The sequence below is a fragment of the Apostichopus japonicus genome, chromosome 23 (assembly GCF_037975245.1).
Source record: "Apostichopus japonicus isolate 1M-3 chromosome 23, ASM3797524v1, whole genome shotgun sequence".
Classification (NCBI taxonomy): Eukaryota; Metazoa; Echinodermata; class Holothuroidea; order Aspidochirotida; family Stichopodidae; genus Apostichopus; species Apostichopus japonicus.
Genome location: NC_092583.1, coordinates 10,510,322 through 10,532,923, shown reverse-complemented (window position 1 = coordinate 10,532,923; position 22,602 = coordinate 10,510,322). Strand labels below are relative to the sequence as shown.

Genomic DNA, 22,602 nt, shown 5'->3' with positions numbered 1-22,602 from the left:
AATTGTCTGGGAGAATAGAGTAGAACAATTTCAAAAGGTAATATATACACAGTCCAAAGAAATTGACCCACTTCCCACACGGGCATTGCTTACTATTTACTGATGTTTTCTTAGGTATGGCTATTTCAGTAGTACTTTCAGTAATTAACGATACTTATCCCACCCAGGCCTATCATCATTGCAAGAAATTTCTTGATGTGCCACCGTGACTCGTCAGTTTCTGAATTTATCAGCCAATTCACGTAGCAGTATAGGCTACTATACTATTGTACTGTAGTAATTATAAAAAAAAAAAGAACAACATAACTGTTATCTTAATATATTATTGTAACACTTAATACTATATGCATTATACAATTATATTATTCTGGATGTTTTATATTATATGATTATGGAACAATATTATATGGTATGATACTATGTGAATCGGGTGTCGCGGTGGTGGTCTAACTAGAATGGCTGTTATAAGGATCCGTATTGTTTACATTTACACTGTTGACCAAATTTGGAAATTGGTTTCGCCACAAATGTACAAAGGTCCCCAGACGGCCGAGGTCAATGGGATTCTCTACTGCCTTGTTACAGACCAGATAGTTCATTACAGTGCCTCGTCAGGAGAAAAATCCTATCACTGAGGCTAAATAGCAAGCTTCCTAAAGAGACGACTGCGGTTGTTCAAAATTGTTATACTTGTTGGCCCTACTTGTGACGGTAGCGAGCCTCAGTACCATGGCTATCTTCGAGTTGCTTTTCAATTCCACAACGTTCGCACTTTGTGGATCCTTAATCGTAATTTTTTTGGCGTAAGTATCGATATGACACATAGCATAGGCTACGCTATTTGTGTGACAAAGCTAGGTTTATACTTGAAAGTATATAACTTCACATGATCACATCTGTTCCATCTTAATGTTATATGTAGAAATGTAAGGTACATTAAGTGATAAATGTATAGGAACGGCACCTCAGGAAGTAAATGTATTTATGCAAATTGCCTTCCCACTCCCCCTCCTAGCTCCCGCATATCCCACCCATCACCGTCTTCCAGCAACAACCTGTTTACTGAGAGCTTTTTAAATTAGGAAACTAAGAGAGTCATTTAGCTCATGCACTCTTAGAATCATGAACTGTGGTTGTGTATGATCTGGAATTGCCCACGACATACCAATTGGTATGTCGTGGGCAATTCCAGATCATTATAAGTATTGAAGTAGTCAGTAGTCACATGCATACTGTTGGGAGAACATGTACAATATTTGAACACTTTAAATATTTGCCTAATGGTGGACATCTGACCACCCTACATAAGATAGAGGCATGTACAGTATTCCAACAAAATGTAATATGAGTACCAATTGTTTTGAACCTAGGGGTTCCCCTTTGTTTTCCAGATTGAACATAATTTACTGCAGAAATTGCGATTGGTTGACTAATTGCTGGACGAGAACTGGTTAAAACATGGGTATAGCCACAATAATTGCATATGAGACCTATTGTACTGCACATGATACATTAAATTCAATTGAAAAATATTTGCTTGTTTTCTGAAAATTAGTATGGTGCAGTTTATCCTGGATATGCATGTTTGAATCTATAGTCATGCATTTTCATGACAGCATGAGAAATGCCAAAAACATAAAAAATGAAAGATATCTGGCAAAGATATATAGCAACTTTACTTTTGCTATGTGAGCAACTCCTATTTTGCATAATGCATTTTACCAAATTTCAACTCCCATGTTAGTGGAAGATATGTTAAGTTTTGTATAGCCTAAATGATCTATTAGCTATTACTGTCACACGGATAATTTCTGGTGAGTATACTCACTCAAATCACTAATTAGCACTAGTTCTGCAGCTGTTGAGTACGGTTATTTCTCCATAGTGTAGGTCCTAGTCAAATTCTGCTACATGACAGAGAGAAAGAGACAATTTCTGCGGGAAAATTTGGAACAGTAGTCCATTGGTCCGATATGACCAGATTTTAGTTTGGATTTAACTTAAGTCAACTTTGGTTGTCGTCTGTGGAGAGACTTCTTTGTTTAAATTTATACATCAAGCTAAGAAATTTTACTTAGCTAAATATCCCCAAATAGGTCCAATGATTAATTGATATTGCCCTCTGACCACTTTGGAGGTACTAAAATATGCTAGCAAAAAGAATTGTAGGCCTATGATCCAATGTTTGTTTTTTCTTTTTACTGGCCCAAAGCTACAAATCTACAAAGTTTTTCTGCGGTATACATATTGGTAAATCTTTGTTATTTTGCTTCACTTCTTTGAACAAACAAATTTCCTTTCAGACTACCAAAAGGTAAAGACCTGATTGTCCGAGGGACGACCAGAAAAATTTCTTAACAATTTTGATCTGCAGCTGAAGCTGTTTTCAAAATTGTGACTGTCATTATAGTCCAAGTGACTAGACTGACGTCCATACTGTTGATAAAAATGACATAAAAACAAGTGATTTCTATTTACACAAAGCTTTGCAATATTTTGTCAAAAAAATATTCATTTCAGATTCAGAGTGTATCCACAAATCATGGAGATGGTTTAATGAAATAACAATTTTCAAAAATTCTTTGCAAAAAATGTGCTTACTGTCTATTTCCTTGTTACAGGACAGATTACTGGAAGAAACTTTACTTTATCAGAAATGGGATTCCTGGACCTTTTCCTCTTCCGTTGCTTGGGACATTAGTCCACTTTACAAAGGTTAGGCAAATTAAGTTACACGATTTCTGTGTAGGTGAATTAGGTTTAGAGTATATACTGTTATTTTTAGACAAACTGCTCTGTGAATGTCGTTGTGTATAGTAGTAAAAGTTTTAAAAAAGCTTGTTAAGTATAGCAACTGTGCATGAAATCATCCGGAGTGGTGCGAATCATTTATCATTAGGGGTTGGTAATGTATCTCTTTGTCTGAAATTACTTGGAGATATCTTAATGAGGCTAATTGTGTGTCAATCAGTTTATATCTGGATGCCAATTTTGAAGAATATATTAAGCAAACAAGGAAACAGTTAAAGATCAACGTGCATCTACCTATAGGATTAGAATGGAACGTAAATTTCACTAACATATGAAATACAATATATGTCACAGAAAATTATTATGCATGGACTATCCCTCTATTCAAGAGTACTCTGTTCTACTACTGTAGTGAAATGTATTTTGTGAGTAACCTAATACCCTAACCAAATAACCTAAGATGTTTTCATCATATGATACGGAAATTTGTGTGATTAACATTTTACACAGATAACTTAGATCACGTAGAGATAATGTAGGCTTTTAATATTATTTAAACACATAAAATATTGATCGTCCATTTTAATGATCATTTTTTTTTTTTTCGGGGTCACATATGTTGATGTTTGACATGAAGTTGATAGGTTGAACAACTTGATACATTTAAAGATCCTCAACGGATATTTTTTTTTTTTTTTATCGACCAGCCAATGTAAACTTCCTGATTGCATTATAATAGTATTATTATGTTTGCACTTTACAGGGCTTCACCTCTGATATGCTAGAGAAGAAAAAGAAATATGGCAAGGTATACGGGTGAGTTTTAAACTTCTTGCGGAATTTAGAAGGGCCTGGATGTACAGGCTGTTTGCTGGCAAATTGCCAATGGATTTAACCATTTGCCAGTGGCAACAAAAAGCAATCGAGTTTTCTGCCTATAGACTTGAACATTGACACATGATAAGTATCACAAATCCGTTTGAAAGGAAATGGTTATTTAAACATGAAATTGGCCAAAGGTCGGTGCCAGCCATGCATTGTCTATACGAAAAGAACAGATACTACGCATGATCTTAGCCAATGTATGAGAATTGTACATGCATAGTCTGGCAGAGGCATGGAAATGGTTTGAAAATTAGTTGTCTTACTTTTGGAATGATCCATATTTATAAGAACTGTAGAGGAGGTGTTGCAGTGAAATGATAACTGTCTAGCAATCATAAAGTTATTTACATTTTGTAAATTTGTATGAATGTACAGTATTTATAAATACTTTAGATTTTGATGTGACAAATACCATAAATATATACTGTACACAACTACAGCTTGTAACTGTATATGAGATAGTTGCATGATTACCACATATTCTAAGAATAAACTTTGCCAATTAGCTCTTTTGTCATTGTATCAATAAGCCTCTGCCATTACTAGTAGCTGTGGATTATGTAAAAACAAAACTACATAACTTGTGAGGTAAATATTAAAATAAGAACAAGTGTTTTACTCAGCTGACTCATCATATATATTGTTTTTAATTATTAACAGATGCTATTTTTTTTTTAATTATTAACAGATGTCATTGTTAAGAGCACCTTTTATGGCTACAAATTGTCATCAGTGTTTAAGTTACCTTGCATGTGTAATGCATAATCAATTAACGTTGTTTATTCACAAGAAATGATTACACGTCAGTTTTGGGATTAAGCCGAGATCGGACGTAATTTTGAAGTGCAGGTTAACGTTTAACCAAGAGGTACTGATATGGATGAGACACAGAATTTCATCATAAATTGTCAACTTAATTTGGAGACTTAATTTCTAACTTATGATTTTTTTTTTTTTTTTTTGGCAGGGCGTCCTTTGGGAATAACATGTTCATCATTCATGATATTGATATGCTGCAAGAGATAATGATTAGCAAGTTTTCTTCCTTCCCAAACCACTCGGTGAGTCTCCAATGTCTACAATGCAGATTTGTATGCAACGATTTTGAATTGAGTGTTTTACAGATGACAGGTAATATTTGGAGAATAAAGACCCTTAGGGTAAATAATTAATGGTAGCAGTCTAAGTTTTAGAAACGTCACAAGTTATCGAAAACCAAGGGATAGCGAACAAAATTTTTAAACGCAAAGAAAAAGGCTATATAGAGTATAAACTGAACAAAATTGCTCTGTCAACTTGACAACATTTTCTGCGATGTATTTGTCCGAAAAAAAGACGTTGATGTGAACATTTAACGAAGAAAACTTGACTAACTTTAGGAACTTCTATACCCTCCATCCTAAGTGACGTTGACTCTGGCACACAGGCCAATTTTACAGATTCCCCATCCCCCCCCCCGCCCCGCACTAACGCTCTCCACCATGGATTGACCCTTTTTCCCTGGCTAAGATCTACTCTGACTACTTGACCGTCTACTAAGCCTATTGGTGACCCAGCCTTAGCATTCATATTTGCACCATTGCTTTGGAGCAAGCTACCATCAGAGATAAGGAGCCTCTCCCCTATGAGTTCTTCTAAATCATCATTGAAGACATTTTATTTTCCAGCAAATTATATGTTTAATGTTTATTATACTCGATCATTACCCCTCTCCAGCGCATTGAACTGGGGGATTTTGCACTATATTAGCACCTGTGTATAGACTAGTAATTAAGATTGTCCCTAAGATGTGACATCCTTTCAGGACGAAACTCTGCTAAGGAAATCTTGAAGATGAGCTTCACGTGAGGCAGATCTTTAATTGTGTTAAATTTTGGTTATTCACACTGGAATGTGGCATGTTCATGACCTAGGGGGGAGGGAAATGAATAACGGTGGATTGTTGGTTCCATGATCGAACAAGAGACCCTCCAGACTGCAAGCACTGGTCAACTCAATCCGTGCGGTCTGTTGCGTTCTAAGGCTGTTTAAAGTGAGTGAAGACTCGCGCACAAAGAAACGTCTGATGCCGATAATCTGACCGAGTTTAGAATGAGGTGTAACAGAAGTGTTAGACACCACCATTGATCCCAGAAAATACACACACAGCTTTGCTAATGTCGGTTATTGAATACTAGTGCACAGTCAATACATGCAGCTACGGTCGATACCTACAACACAGTGTATAAAGCAGCGATGGACATCTCATATGTGCAGATAAAAGATAAGGTATCATGTTACATTACTGTCTGCATTTTGTAGCGACAAGAAAAAAACTTCACTTGCAAGCAAAGGAAAGTTAACTTTTTTCAGAGGGCGGCACACGGTTTGGGGCGAGTATTCAATGCCTTTAAGGACATCCATAGCATCGGAAGGAGTTAGAGTGAGATGCAAAAGTCAAGCTTTGTTGCGGTGAAGTTTGTCGGCAGGCCTGCCTGCCAGGGTCAAGGTCACTTGGGCTGAGGTTGTTTAGGATCGGGAGAGAGGGGGTTCTACAAGTTCTTTACTTCTGAAGTGAAATTACCACATATCTTCATTAGTTTGAAAAAATCAAACAAAGATAAGAGGATAAGAAGTCATATTTACCGAATGTCCGTGTCCACAGCAGATCTTGCGTCATAACATGGTCTGTGCTATTTACAGACCAGTTCAGAATCGGTTGCGACACACTACAGCTATGTATGGTGCTGTTTGCTCATCGGTATCGTATTGAGTGGAGTGTTAGCTCAGTGGTTACCGCCGGTGCCTTCCAATCATAAGGTCCCTGGTTCGAGTCACTCCCAGATTAATGTATGTCGTCCAGTTACGGAGTTGTTGACAATTGACAATTAATAATCATGGACGTTAAATATGAATGTAAGAGACTGACTACGGTCAGCTTGCGGCTTTGATAAGCCAATGAGGCTTCTTCGCGAGTTCCTGCTTGCAGAAGGATCTAAACTACATACATTGATATTTAATCCCCACAGCCGTCGCCTTACAAGGACAGACCATTCGATGAAGCCGTCACCGGCGCTCGAGACGGACGTTGGAGGTCGATTCGTAACACCGTCAGTCCAGCATTTACTGCAAGCAAATTAAAACAGGTACTAGTTTCTATATGTATGTATCCATGTAGTACCCATCCATCCATCTAAATTTTAAAACAGGCACACATACGTCCCTTCAATTGCAGAGGAGATGTTGCTTTCAAGCCGACGCTCACTGAACTGGTCATTTTTTGAATTTATTTGCTTTAAGTATTACGCAATAATGGTAAAGTGCGACACCTCAGGAGATAACCACCCGTATATACTACTATACTGCTCTTTTGCCTATCCAATCTCAACATATTGTTTAAATGGTAGGAGATTCTATAGTCACTCGCCTCGTTCACGTTGGAGAACGTGAGGAGGATCCGACCCCACAAGGGCGATCAAAGAGCGGGGATTTTGTGAACCTGATATTTCGGGTTAATTTCCCTTTTCTGGTTGAAGGAAATTAGATATAGCTATAGACAGGAACTAGCTTCTTTGGTGTGTAAAGCGATCTGAAAATATTCTTTTATCGACTCTTTTATCGACAGATCGACTCTTTCATCAATGAGTGCTGTGACCGATTGGTGAAAAACTTTGCAGCAGGGAAGGGTAAAGAAGGAGGCATCCAGTGCAAAGAGTGAGATTAACATTATTGTTGTTGTTGTTTATTGTTGTTGTTGTTTATTATTGTTATTTAATGACTACTCTCAGGCATAGTGATCCAACTGTAACTAAATACTGTTGGGCATTTTATAAGTAATAAGACAAACTTCCAAAAATAATTTCAATTGATCCAATCAATATTCATCACCTTAATATTACCAAGCAGAGAATTCTATCTTGTCTGTAGAAAGTGTTCTTTTGGGAGGAAGGGGAGGGATGGAGGGGGAGGGGGGTTCAGTGTGAGATGCATTTGCTTCACTTCTTTCTAACTTTTTCATCTCTTCTTCTCTTCACTTCCATTTCGTATCGGCAACAACACTTTTTCCTATCGACCTAATCCACAAAATTAAATCCCTTCCCACAGTCTCTCTTCATTCCAAATCCACCAATCTTGACCTTTCCACAAGCATATTCTTGGCAGAGTTTCTCATCAGCCTTGAATCACATCTGGGTTGTTTTCTTTGAACTAATATCCCATTCTGGGGTGCAGTATCAAAAGTTACCTAATTTTGTTGGGAGCGAGGTAGATAGGATAGTGCGTTTGCCGATAGGAGACAGGTTAGTATCATTATTTAGTAGTTATCCCGAACCAGTAAGTTTTGGTGAAAATGAGCAGTTTACCCTACCACTGACCCACTTCCCCAGTTAATTAGGCCCACTCCCTCATTCTGAAGTCCTTCATTTGATTTTTATTTCCATCAACCCAATTATCAGAATGTGAGATATTGAATACAGGGGGAAGTGAATATGTGGGGGAGAAATGCTAAACTTTTGTGACAATTGATAACAAAGCCTCTGGGCTTTCTGGTTATTGTGTCCCTTGTTTATTTGTCGGTTTGTCTAATTGTTAATTCGCTATAGTTTTCTTTTCTTTCCCTGACAGGCTCTTTGGTTGTTACAGCTTGGAGGTGGTTGCTTCAGTGTTCTTTGGCCTACAGATCGACTCCCAGAGCAATCCCGACAATCCGTTTGTCAAGAATGCTCAAAAGATGTTCAATGTTAATCTGTTCAACTTGAAGATACTCCTAGGCTGTGAGTCAGTCAATTGGCTTTTTTTTCATGCCCGGAACATTTTTCATTAAGTCTTATAGTTATCCTTTACGGACTTTTGGAAAAACTACTCGAATGGTGGGATGGAACTATGATGACAGAGATCATATTATGGAAGGACTGGAATTCCACAGCAAGTTGGCTGTTTCCGGCTTCCCAAGCTTGATATTTGGATATTTTGTTATAATGTTTAATTTAGTTCAGTGTCAATGTTTAATTTAGTTCAGTTCAATTGAGTTCAGTTTCTTAGCTGATAATTTATTTAAGTGTAGGCTTAGTTTTTTAGTTTAGTTTTGTATCATTTTAATTTTTGTTTTAAGCTTGTGGATTATTTGATACTGGTTACTTTAGATTTTAGTTAAGTTTAGTTTACTTTTAAGTTTTAGTTTAGTTCCCCAATTCTTTCACCCAAAAAAAATCATCATCTCTTAAAGTTTTCTGTAAATACGAATATCACTGTTGTTGTTGTTACAAAAGATCTTTGAAATTATGCACAAAACTTTCATCATGTTTCAATGTTTTATCTAAAAAAATATCCTTTATATTTACTTTCCTTTCTTCCAATATACCTGTCTCCCCACAACAACAGCACCCTTTTCTCTATCATTCTCATAGTGAACCGTTAAACTCTTTGTTAGCTCTTTGTACACAAGCCCCCTCATTGACCAAATGGTGTTATCAAGAGATAAAGGTCAAGCTGTTTATATATATATATTCATTTCTTGCCAATGTTTATATTGATATTAACAAAACCGTGAACTCTGTCCTTTACAATTCTGAGTTGAGTTTTACTTTAATTTTACTGGTGAGGTGTTATTTCATTTTTTCCTACAATCTTCAGTTTTGATACCAGGTGTCGGCAAACTCTACGATCTATTCAACGTCTCTATTTCTGATCCTCAAATCAAAAAGTTCTTCCTGGATGTGATCTCTGAAGCTATGAGACGTCGTGACAATGGAGAAGTGAAGGTAAGACTGCACACGACGTACGTCATATGTATTGTTGATCGGTAATTACCATTTGTGGTAAAAATAATCACCTTCCAGTGGTTATGCTGCTGTTTTACTTTAATCTTTTAAACGAAGCAGCGATCCGCAAACGTTTTTAGGCCCAAGGCCTCCGTGTTTTCAGGAGGACCGAGCGACAACCACCACCAACCGTCAGAACCAAATTGCTTTTAAACGAACAAGCAAACCATGTAAACTTTACAGGAATCCTGTTCTTTTTAAATAGCTAATCTGTCCTAATCACCCTGCATGTGATGAAATTTGAAGAGAACAAGATATACTGAGGGCGTTGTGGTCAAGTGGTTAAGGCAGTGGACTTGTGATCTAAGGATTACAGGTTCGAGTCCTGGCCAGATCATTACGTTGTGTCCTTGGGCAAGGAGCTTTATCTCCATTGCCTCTCTTCACCCTGTAGGTGTATAAATGGGGACTTGCGAGGTAACTTGTAAATATAGTTGTTTGCGCCGGTTTGTGGCTGCACCCTATGGGAAGTCCCCCGGGGGACACGTGGTTGTGGTGCACTGGAGAGATTGATTGGAGGAGAGATAGATTGAATTGTGCACACTTTGGTGTGTAGGTGTGACAAATTGACCAATGACCAGGGTTAAAGTTGTAAAGTCGTGTGAGAAGGCCTTGGCCCTGAACAAGACTGTAAACCTGAAAATTAAAATATTAAACTGTAAAGCTGATTTTGACACTTGCCATTAAATAGGGCCTACTCACACTAGTACCAAAGTGGCTGTGTTGATAGTCAATAAAACAATGTATTCTAAATTCTTGTAGAAAATGCATTTATGTATCCATACCAAAGACTCTTCACAATCCAAATTGTTTCCTACAGCCAAAATGGAGACATTGCTGTGAAGTTTCCAACTTTGATACGTAAAGGATGCTATCCTACCATTAAATCGTTATGTTATTACTGCAGATCCTAACCAGATTACCACAAAGGGAAGCAACATCAAAGTTATCTTCAAAAGTTTAGCAAAACTTTTAGCTTCAATTAATGTATGACGGACTTGAACCAGACATCATGAAATTAATGCGGGTCTAACATAAGACTACTCACAGTTTGTGATTAACGTTTGGTGCACAGTTTTAGTCTGGGCTACCGATTGGCAAAACAGGAAACGCATGGCATAGCTAGAGCTCACTGTTTAAGGCGTAAACAGTTTGAAAAAAACAATTGTGAAATGTAATGGAAAACCAGCAACGCTATCACCAATTAGAAAAGTTTGAGGAAAAAAATTCTTATTCTTATTATGACAAAAACACGTTCTCTGTATTACTCATCAATACTGTGTTTTGTATTTAAAATGGATTGTCAAAATATATTTGGAAACACAAACATAATCTAATCGACATTTCATAGTGAAAAGGATTTATTTGAATATGTTTCTATCAAGTCTGAGTTACCCTACTGCCTTTTCATAGATGTTTGATGTCAGGGTAGTCTACTTTTTTAAACGATGCTTCAATGGGTTTTTTTAATGTTTTCCAACAAAAAAATTATTATTTAATTTTTTTATGATGATTATTTTTTTTTTCTTTTCTTTTTTTCTGTTGGTGTTGGTGTTGCCATGCAGACTAGCAAATTCTGCAATGCCCTTTGATATGATTTGTTTGAAAAGCCGGCTGTTAATTTTTTTTTAATCCATTGATCTTGCCTGAGATTGAGGCAAAGCACCTCCAATATCCAATCAAACATCCAACACAAGACATTTCTTAATGAGTGCCCTTTATCTCTATCAGAGGGCGGACATTCTACAGGTGATGGTCGACACTCATAAGTTGGATTCGACCGAGGAAGATAATACGGACAGCCTCGTGAATGTGGGAAATACCACAGAGTCCTCTTCGAAGAAGGTCGCTCTCTCCACGGATGAAATTATGGCAAATGTGAGTGGAAAATCTTCTTTAAGGTTGACTTAAAGATAGAATTTTCACAGAAAAGAGAAAAGTTGGAGAGTGTTAAAAATTGATTTACGTTTGGATTTTGAGATCTTTATTGATTCAAACAGTCGGCTTAATCGTTAGGATTGCGATAAAATTGCGATAAAAATGATTAGAGGAATGCTATAACAACTTCTTGAGAGGGGGGCGAGAGGGAAGGGGAGGTGGAATCAATAAGTTCAATATCATTAAACATCGCAGAGGATTAAAGGAAGCAATCTAAGGCATTATGGAAATGGGGAAAAGAAGTGAAAATGGGCAGGGAGAGGGGGGGGGTGTGCATGATAACTGCTGTGGTATATTATAATAATAATAATAAAAGTGGAATAATAATAATTATAATGATATAATATGTATTTTCAAAACTCATTCTCCAGTCTGTGATGTTTTTTCTGGCTGGCTATGACACTACCAACACAGGCTTGGGTTTCATCGCCTATTGTCTGGCTACCGAACCGGAGAAACAGGAGACACTCTTCGAGGAGGTGACTAAGTTTGCTCCCACCAGCGAGAAAGTAACTTACGAGGTGTTAAGTCAGATGGAGTATTTGGATTGCTTCATCCGAGAGACGCTTCGCATCTATCCTCCGGTAGCTGGGTAAGTCATGGACGGCGCTCACATATTATATTACAGTTTTACAGTGTTACAGATTTTCTTACAACCGCACAAAAAATTTGTAAAATTTGTATTTTTTTTTTATTTTTTTTTTTTAATTGTGTTATTCTGGATGTAGTGATGCAAGCAAATAGACAAAGCAAATCGACAGAAGCTAAAATGACAGAAAAAAAACAATGTTTTAATAATAATGGAATAACTCGCTAAATTTCACTAAAATTAGGTAACTATAAGTGAAACACTATTTAAGAATTTTCCCAATTGACTTGTCAGGCTCGATCGTTTCAACGATAAGGGCGACATAGTCATCAAGGACCAGCTGATTCCCAAGGGGTTCCAGGTGTTTGTTCCCATTTACGCCATCCACCACGATCCTGAAATATGGGACAATCCGGAAGAATTTCGACCCGAGAGGTACGTAAGCCTTTATTTTCATTTGCTTTTAAAGAGTTGTTCAAGGTCTTTTAAAAGAGACACAAAATCCAATCATCTTCCCTCTGGTATATGATAGAGAGCTTTTTGGAGAACAACAACCCACCTCCCTACCCCCCCCCCCCCATACCCAAGAGAAAAGAAAGCCAGGAAATCCCCTTTCCAATTTTAGTCTGAGAGCTTTCAATTTGTAATGTTTTAGACTCAGCATTTGCCAAACCCACCCTCCATTACAGAAATTATAAATATTGTAATGAAGAAAGGAGAACATAAAAGAATCAAATGTTGCTCAATGATGTCATATGTAGACTTGACCAAGCATTCAGCCATGTGTGTGTGTGTGTGTGAACAAATGTTATATTATATCAAAATGGAATACGATTTTGCATAGCTGCTTGGGGAAGTCGTTATGACAGTTATATTTATCACTTAGACTTAGTATAGTACAGTATATTGTATATAGGCTGTATGCATGCATTGTTCAGCTACAACTAGTAGTATGGTAGGCTACGTCAATGTAAGTATTACCAGTTAAACAGGAGCATCTGTTTATTATCTGACATCACATGATAGAGATGATTTGATTGGTTGAGTTTTAAAATATGAATGAGAAAGGTGTGGTTTGCATGCGTAATTGTTTGGGAGAACAAAGTTGTCAAATTTCTTATGAAAAGGCTAGTTACTCGCTAATTAGGGTTCGCAGAGTAAAAATTCAATCACAGTTATCTCTCTTTCATCATCAATTGCAAGTCTCTGATATGTAAGTAACAGTGGAAAGCGAAAAATTGCAGATGAATGAAGTATTGACCTTTAAGTGATGAAGATTGATTTATTTCGACAACTTATGTATGTTATGGTATATTTCAGATTCAACAAAGAGAACAGGAGTAAGATTCATCCCGTATCGTGGCTTCCGTTCGGTGACGGTCCCAGGGCTTGTCTCGGCATGCGACTAGCCATGATGGAGATGAAGTTTGCTGTTGTGAGGCTGCTGCAAGAGTTCAAGATTGTGACTTGCCCCGAGACTGAGGTTTGTCATTTTAGTTATGTGTAGTCTCCTATAGAGCTGTAGCATACAGTGTCCTCGAAACAAAAGCCAAAGAAACCTTATATTATTTAAAGTAAACCTTAATTTACTTAAAGTAAACGAAATGTGCTGATCATATTGGCCTGAGACGAGAGGGGTCAGGGGGATACAGTTCCAGGGCCTGGGAAACGTGTAATAAATAGTAAAAAAGTTTCTTAGTTTCAAAATGGAAAATGAAGAACTTCAGTAAGGGTTCCAGATGTATGTATGTATTTTAGATCATCCTGCAAGCAGGAACTAGCTAAGAAGCCATCATTGGCTTATCAAAGCCGCAAGCTGACCGAAGTCAGTCTCTTAGATTCATATTTAATGTCCTTGATTATGAATTGTCAATTGTCCACAACTCTGTAACTGGACGAAATACATTAATCTTGGAGTGACTCGAACCGGAGACCTTATGATTGGAAGGCACGGCGTTAACCACTGAGCTAACACTCCACAGATGAAATATTTGTCCCTGTCGCCCCACCAGGCTCTTGACATCTCTGACAATCATTTATCAATTGATCAATGAATCAGTTGTCAATCATTTGGTGGTGCCATTCCCTTTACCCTCAAAGAGGGAAAATTGTGAAAGAAATGCTTCATCGGGCTCTTACAGCTTTAGCAATGGAAAAAAGAAGTAAATAGGTTTACTCAGCAAAAACAAACTTATATGTCGAAATATTACTGACATTAATGTCAAAGGAACAGGTCTATTATAGTAAAAATAGCATGGATACTAGCTATCTATCTCTAGATATAGGTCTAGGAAATAGACGATATTTAGGAGAAAGACGTATATGCAGACTGCCACATTTCTGCATTTTTGTAAGACGTATCTTTTGTCTGTTATGCCTTGGTCAATGATGTTACTAGTTTAGGTCCATTGCAATATTGCAATATTAAACTCACAACAAGTACTTCTAAGGTGATCAAATTTTAGCATTCGCTGCATTTTGCAATTCTTTTCTCTTCGCAGATTCCTCCAGCCCTTAATGCAGCCAGTAATTTTACCGGTCCTCCCAATGGGGTCAAAGTTCAGGTCGTTTCCAGAGAAACGGCAGACGACAACGATGCCGAATAGGTCACTGCAACCTGAGAGTTTTGTGGATTTCTTGTTGAAGTTCTAAATTTTTACTAATCTTAATTTATGGTGAAAATGAAAACTGGACACCGGGCCTTATACTCTCTATTCATTGCAAACCATGCATCCATATTGATATTGATATTGACAAAAATATGGCTCATGAAGAATGCAATTGTCAAATCTGAAATACAGGCAATAAGTTTCACTCACCCATTTGATCTGAAAAGTCTAGATATAAATTGAAGTAGTGGTTAGTTAATGCCAATTTATAAAGTGTTTCATAGCCAGGATATCTCAGTTGGGGAGGGGAGGGGGGAAGGGGGGTGGAATTGATGATTTAAGGAGGGACACATTGTTTCTGTCCTGTATTAACTATTAATCTTTTAACTAGTCAAAACAGCCGAGGTGGTCCCTGGTAAGTGAGACGTTAGTGAAGTTCTGATAGTATGGTCTTTACTTCCCCAGAAAAAACAAACAAGACAAGAAAGCCTGTTGTGTTCTTTCATATTATTTCAAGTCTTGCCTATGTTCAATAAATCAATGAAAATGCGCTCATCAATAATGCAATTGTAAAGTCTGAAATATGGGCTTTTAAGTTCATTCGCACATTGCATCGATTTCAGTTAACTTGTGGTATAATACTATTCGGGAGTAAAGTCTTGTAGCAAAGCGGTTCACTTCATAAGCATGATTTGCGATGCCTTATATCAAGTAATGAGGGAAACGTCGACACATATGGATTCACAACCTTTGCTTATTTTAAAGTCTGTTGATAAGAAATGTGAAAATGTGTCTCGTCATCAAAATTTTAGATTAGGACAGATTCATTTATTTTATTGCGAAAGAATGTTTTTTTAAAGGGTATAAAAAAAAACCTGACAGGATGGCTCTCTTTGATGGATTGCAATCTTATCAGAACTATTTTTTGGTGGCTTTGGTAAATTTTTGGGGGGAAATTTTAACGATGCAAAATGATGCTCTTTAGTATTATTAATATTATCTGTTCCAGTAAATGTTAAATAGTCTATAAAATAGACAAAAGAAGGACAAAGTCCTGAAAACCTTAAAAAATATCAGTATTTAATGTTTCCTTAGGACCAAGAACAGACAGCTATTCTTGTAGAATTTCCTTGTTATTTCTATTTAAGGAATATTATTCTTTGGGAGAGTTCATGTCAGGTGCCTTCAAACTGCCAATAATCAGATAAGAATTTTCATATTGTTTATATTTCTTCTAAATTCACTCATCGAGAGGAAGAAAACGTTCTGAAAATTATAAAAAATTTGTGACTTTTTTTAAGTTTTTATTTTACATGTGCATCATGTGCAGACAGTAATTCCAAAGTAATATTTTTTCAAAGCAATATTTGCAGAGTTCCTGTCAGATGTCGGACAATCATGAGGGGTTTATTTCAAAGCCTTCCAAATCTGCCAATATTTGAAATATAATTTTACATTGTGTGTATAATATTTCTAATAAATACTAGCACATCCTTTAATTTTGTTTCAGATTTGATTTTGTCAGGAAACGTTGCAGCAAAGGCCAAAGTGGTGAACAGTATCTTTCATAGTTTGGTGCTTCAGTATGCTATCAGTAGATCCTAGAGGAAATAATTCAGTTTTCATGTAAAAATCATCATCTTTACTACAAATTTTGCAAAATTTTGATTGAAGGGTTTTCATTGATGAAAACGTAGTTTGATTGTGGTAGTAATCTGCTTTGTTGGAGTTGGAGCATGAGGTGACCAGTATTTGACTTTCTAGCATATTTCTAGCATATTTTGGTTCAGGATCTTATTCATCCATTTTGAGCAACCACCAAATACATCAACTCGGTGACATAATGGAAAACACTTTGGTCTGTCAATTATTAGCAGGATGGGAAGAAAATTAAGGGAGAAGGTTAATTTTCTTATTTCTTGCTAATCATATTACAAAATTTGAATGTATACTAATAATGTTTTAAGTGTTTACCTCAATCTCTTTGATATTCCCCTTATTTTGTAAATTTCTGTTATAAGAGAAAATTGACAATGTCAACCCCAAAATTACTGTTTTTGAATCTTGTCTCAATTGAATGTTTATTAATATTTCTGTAACATCTGTCTGAATTTCTTTGATATTTCACTTATTTTGTGAAGTTATGATTTGATACCTCTTTACATATAATAATAGTAATGATATAATAATTTTTATAATAATGATGTTATATTACATATAAGGTTTTTTTTTTCATCATTCCTCCAGGTGAATTCTGAAATATGGATACTTAAATTAAATTTGCAATAAATTACAGAACAATCTCAGCTAATAAACATGAGTAAAAGTTCACTGCGTGTAAGAAAATGTATTTTATGTTCCCGTAACAATTGACTAGCACATGTTATGTACATAGTGGTTATTAATGACTATATATGGTAGTCTATAGGTGTGTTGGTTTATTATTGCAAGTATTCTCAACATGCTGTTCGTTGGCCAAATCAAGCGCGGGAAGATTTTTTAATTCAGCCCTCGATAAAAAAAATTATCCCTTATCGTACCCTTAATCTAGGTATAGGGGCTCTTTGCTCATACCAATCTTTGTTTTTCGGACCCTCTTAATTGAGGACCCCTTGGTTTATTGTCGTCCAAAAAACACCACAAGTTCATTAATGGTTTGTCACCCTGTGACACAAGAAACATTTCACAAGAGAGGAAATAGTTACAACACACGTGAGTCTAGTGGTTATAATTTATTCATATTCCAAGTATCAAAATAGAATCCTTTTGTACATGAATATAATGCATGCAATGAGACTTTTGTGCATGTGCTCAAGTCAGTGAAATTTTTGTATTCTATACAAAAAAGTGAAATTAAAAAGTAAGGTATTCAGTGTATTGTTCCATGAAACCATGCATTCCTTCTCACCATATATGGTGCAATTCATTGGTTGATGTGGGGAGGGGGTGTGGGAGTGGAAATAGGCCAATATTGTGAGATACCAAAATTGCTACTGAAATAGTGGTACATAAGAAAACATATGTAAAATGTAAGGATTTCACATTTGTGCAGCGCCTGTTAAACAGTTGTTTACTGTTTACCTTGTTACAATGGTCAAAATTATATACTTTTTTGGGGTTAATTTTTATTGCCTAAAAAGTTGAAAATGGCGACCTGGGCGTCCTGGACTCCCTTCCCTGGATCCACCCCTGCAACTGATGACACAGAGCACCTTACATGCACAGTTTTATACACAAATTAATCTGTTAACGAGAAATGTTGTGCAATGTGAAATTTTACTCTAACATTACTCGAAGCTAACAGTCAATGGAAAAGATATTAAAATAAATATAAATAAAATAAAACTGTTAGCAAACTGCTTATCCACTAGAGAGCCTGTGTAGGAGAATCTGTAAAAGTAAGTTGGCCTGACGAAGATATTAAAAAAAATATTAAAACAACTTGCATAGAAGAAAATTGCATAGAATTGTATCAAATAGGTAAATTATAAAACATTCTAAATATGTAAATGTATAAAATCCATGTGCATAGTACAACAGTTAAGAAACCTTCAAGGTATAACATTGCTGAAAATAAGATATCAAAAAACGAAAGTGTTATAAAAAATGAAACAAACTTGCATAAAGTAAATGCATGCATTTTACAAGTTACCAAATAAAGGAAACTTGGATTAACCAAATGTAACCTTTATTATGATAATCCTGGATTACCCAAATCCTATATCAAACCATGCATTGTTGTATAAAATGGTGAACATCTGTGGTCATCAACAAATGTTTTCAATTTTTTGCAATTCACATTTGCATTAAGGTAACAGGTAACATTAAGGTAAGAGCGATTGCTGAAGCACTTTAAAGGTACAGTACAAAAACATGAGTTTCGTATCATTACTAAACATAACTATGTATCATTAAAATACTTGTGCTCTACAGTCCATTGCAATAGCAAAGTACACCATAGTATACCACACTAGAATATCAAAGAAAATTCCTTTCTCAATTATTCAGATAATCCAAGTTTTACTTTTCATATTTCCCACGTTAGCAAAACATTTTATTTTGAAAAGTTGACAAGGAATTGCAAAATCTTAAGTTGATGAAATAGAGGCAGTACATAGTTTATATAGGCAGAAATCCATACATTTCACTTATTTTGTGAAGCTATGGCTTGATCCCTCTTTACATATAATAATAGTAATGATATAATAAGTTTTATAATAATGATTTTTTCATCATTCCTCCTGGTGAATTTAAATTTGCAATAAATTGCAAAACAATCTCAGCTAATAAACACAAGTAAAAGTTCACTGCATTTAAGTAGCTGTTTATCATGTTCACGTAACAATTGACTAGCACATGTTTTGTACATAGTGGTTATTAAATAGAATATCAAAGAAGATTCCTTTCTCAATAATTCAGATAATCCAAGTTTCACTTTTCATATTTCCCCCCGTAAGCAAAAATAATTTAATTTTGACAAACTGACGAGGAAATTCAAAATCTTCAGTTGATGAAATAGAGGCAGTACATAGTTTATAGAGGCCGAAATCCATACATGCCTTGGGTACATGTATTCTCCTCATCTCCAACTCTGTATTAATAAATATTGCATAGTTTCACCTTTGATCTCGATCCTCTGTTAGTTGGGTGGTTTTTCTTGTTTTATTTCTCCATTTTATGTCAGAGACTTTTACTAAGTTTCATTCTTAACCACGTCTTTGGAGTTGTGCAATGAACAACAAATTCTCTGGAGTACGGACCCATGGTTCCTTTCAGAGACTGCCAAAATATGAAGAAGAAAAAATGAAAAAATTTGGTTTGAAGGAAACTAATTTATTCAGATAAAAAAGATGGAGTAAGCAATAAGGAAATCAACAGTATAATGGTGGATATGATAAACAAAATATTAAAAACAATCATATATATATATATATATATATATATATATATATATATGTGCATGTATGTAAATATATAGTATATATATAGTATACATATATGGTGAAACTCAAGGGAAACCATGCTGTAGGTTACCATATGTTATATACTTGCTCTACTTCTAATGTATTGAGCACTTTTGCAGCAGGAAGTGAACAACTGAATCTTAGTTCTTATATGTAGTTTGACCGACCAACCTGGGAGAAACCTAAATAATGAATGATAAGCAAATAAATTACCTGTGCATCGTAATTTCTGTGAGGGTGTGGCGACAGTTTCCAGACTAGTCTTCGATTTGCGGCAGGACGAACAGGCCATCGGTTTGTCGTCTGCTCGAGCGATGGTGCAGAACGAGCTGTAATCTTTTTAGATATGCTGAGAAATTGATAAAAGATGATTTGAAATTCAGTATTTGAGGGGATAAAGGGGGGGTTAAAGAATTATGAAAAATTTCATAAGCCCGGGGGAATTGCATATATGCGTTTCGCTGGAAAGAAGCATCAAACTGTCATTCATACAGTGTCAAAAAGTATTTAAGAATAAATGAAAATGCCAGCCAAGAAATGTCTCCCCAAATTAAAGCCATAGCCAGTTTGGAAAGAGGTGGGGGTCTGTCTCTCACACAGAAGTACAGTCCTCCAGCCTGTCCCCCCATACCCCCACCCACCCTTTCCCATTTCATCTTATTAAGAATATCCCAGTGTTATATTGCAGACTATTGTACGATCTTCGTTTTGCCGGTATTTTTTAGACAAAACCTATCGATAGCTAAAGAATCACTTCTGTTTTTATGTATTTCAGACTAAGTTGCAAACTGTAAGTCTAGTCCGACTACAAAATCTCTCTCTCTTAAATCTCTGTAAGGATTGACCCAGTTTTTTCAATTGGAGGTACAGAGCTTCTTTGATAATTTGCAGAGCTGCTACTGCTCTGGAAACCTAAGAACAAATTCTTGAGAGAGAACCCCCCCCCCTCCCCCTTAATGAAAGAAGCCTAAATCTCACCTGATCTGTTGAACATCTGGACTGATTAATCTGTCAGAGGACCTGGTACCAAGCTGAGGTAAAGAGCTTGAAATTTCTGGGGCGAAATGAGCTCGGCTGAATTTGGGTGCATGGATCGCTTGGGCCCTCTTCAACTGACCAGCGGTATAGGGTGGGTGTGTCTTTAACGCAGATGAACCTTTCAAACTATGATATGTGAAATGGATGAAAATGTGTACCATATCTTTGGGTGGTTAAGTGGTACAATAAATGCATTACATATTACGACTGTTTTTATCAATGGAAATCTCAATCTGTATCCTCAATTGCTCTTCTCTTCTGCATTTCAAATTCTCTAATATTGTCATCTCCAGGCAGCCTCATCATCATCTTAGAAATTGGTATCGACTTAGGAGGAATACAAATGGTTAGTGTAATCAACACTGATAGTTTAGTGAATAGAATAAATGATCAATTCCGGTCAGTTTTCAGTTCATGAGTAACAGACATTTAAAGGCATTTAAGACTCGCCCAAACCGTGTGCGGCCATCTGAAAAAGTTAACTTTCTGTTGCTTGCAGTGACATTTTGTTCGTGTCGCTACAAAATGCAGACAGTAATGAAACGTGATACCTTGTTATCTTTTTATCCGGACCTGAAATGTCCACGCTGCTATGTACACTGTGCTGTGGGTATTGACCGCAGCTGTATGTATTGACTGTACACTAGTGTCTAATAACCGACGGTAGCAAGCTGTGTGTGTATTTTCTGGGATCGATGGTGGTGTCTAACACTTCTGTTACACCTCATTTGAAACTAGGTCAGATTACCGGCAGTAGACGTTTCTTTTTGCGCGAGTCTTCACAACCTCTAAAGCCTACAATCTTGCTCTGGTACTATTGCGACGTAAAATAGTCACGCAATCAAGACAATGCATTTTTTTTCCGATCAGTTTTCAGTTCATGAATTACAGTCATTTAACATACCACATACCTATGTAGATCTAGCCTCACTGTTGGCAAGCTGAGTAATATCTTATCTCCATCATCAACTTTAAGAGGTTGTTGTGGTGCACTTAGACTTGGCAGCCGGTAAGGTGTTCCCCTATCTGGCAGCACCGGGTTATCTTCGGTTACTTTGCTCTCGTTTTCTCTCGCAGATGACGACATCTTAAGCAAAACATCCTATACCCTCACCTGTAGGTCTGTGGAATATAAGTCAATGGGAACGTTGGTGTGAAAGTAATAACTGTAATACGTTGTGGGCTGGCATTACTTAGGATATTGTCCAATGAAAGAGTGTTGCTAATGTAACAAAGGGCTTTGCTTCCTTTTGTGAGGCAGGCCAATATGGTGCTGACAAAGGGCATATTTTTTGTTGGTTGTGGGAAACCACCAGATCATCTACATAATTATGCTTAGTCCCGATCATAGACACTTCTGAAAATGTGGTTGTTGATATACATGTGTGAACAGGTCTTTTGCATTTATGATCTGGACCATCTACTCCTAGTCCTACTCTGTCCAGTAGGGTCCGGACTAATCAATTCCAGTCTCAATTTGGAACGATAGTCTACGAGTAAGCTTGTGTCTGTACTCGATTTGTCATTTCTCCACTCTTGACGTACCTTAGGCTAGGCCCTAGCCTAGGCCGATGCCCTTAGTAACTTAGGGCCTGTCTTTTGTTTACTCTGGTCTGCTTAAGACTAGTTAGTGCCTACAATTCATGTGTCTGTCCACTCGTTCAATATTCACTCTAAAGAACCCTAGGTATATTATTGCCAAGCCTCAGCATACACGTACGAAGTTACCATAGTAGACCTACCTGTAAATGTAATGAACTTGTAAGTTCGTCTGCCATGCCTTACAAAATTATGTTTATATGGCTCCTCGATTGAATTGCGTATTACGTTAGTCCTTCATAAGTGTGTTCTATCCATGTTTCTATCACACACATATAAATAGAACCCCTACGAGCAGTAAGGCTATTGCTACATATCATAACCTGCAGTATGATATAAAAGTCAATACACTTTGATGATTCCATGCATGAAGCGTAGCGGACTCCCTATTGATTATATGAATGTCATGGAAATGACCTCGGGTCAGCTGA

The 22,602-nt window shown here is 36.6% G+C and overlaps 2 protein-coding genes across 2 annotated transcripts; one reads left to right on the top strand and one right to left on the bottom strand.

Annotated features, from left to right (window-relative positions):
* Window positions 1–537: 537 nt before the first annotated feature.
* On the top strand, window positions 538–16,069 carry LOC139964630 (cytochrome P450 3A24-like). Its single transcript, XM_071966389.1, has 13 exons — window positions 538–803; window positions 2,622–2,715; window positions 3,515–3,567; window positions 4,604–4,697; window positions 6,645–6,761; window positions 7,241–7,329; window positions 8,239–8,387; window positions 9,247–9,374; window positions 11,166–11,312; window positions 11,744–11,964; window positions 12,256–12,396; window positions 13,282–13,444; window positions 14,463–16,069. The coding sequence occupies exons 1-13, from the start codon at window positions 730–732 to the stop codon at window positions 14,565–14,567; spliced, it is 1,575 nt and encodes a 524-aa protein (XP_071822490.1). The 5' UTR covers window positions 538–729; the 3' UTR covers window positions 14,568–16,069.
* LOC139964633 (uncharacterized) lies at window positions 15,521–22,544 on the bottom strand. Its single transcript, XM_071966394.1, has 5 exons — window positions 22,315–22,544; window positions 21,484–21,694; window positions 20,513–20,698; window positions 19,748–19,883; window positions 15,521–19,349 (listed from the first exon to the last, which is right to left on the bottom strand). The coding sequence occupies exons 2-5, from the start codon at window positions 21,657–21,659 to the stop codon at window positions 19,251–19,253; spliced, it is 597 nt and encodes a 198-aa protein (XP_071822495.1). The 5' UTR covers window positions 21,660–21,694; window positions 22,315–22,544; the 3' UTR covers window positions 15,521–19,250.
* Window positions 22,545–22,602: the final 58 nt, after the last annotated feature.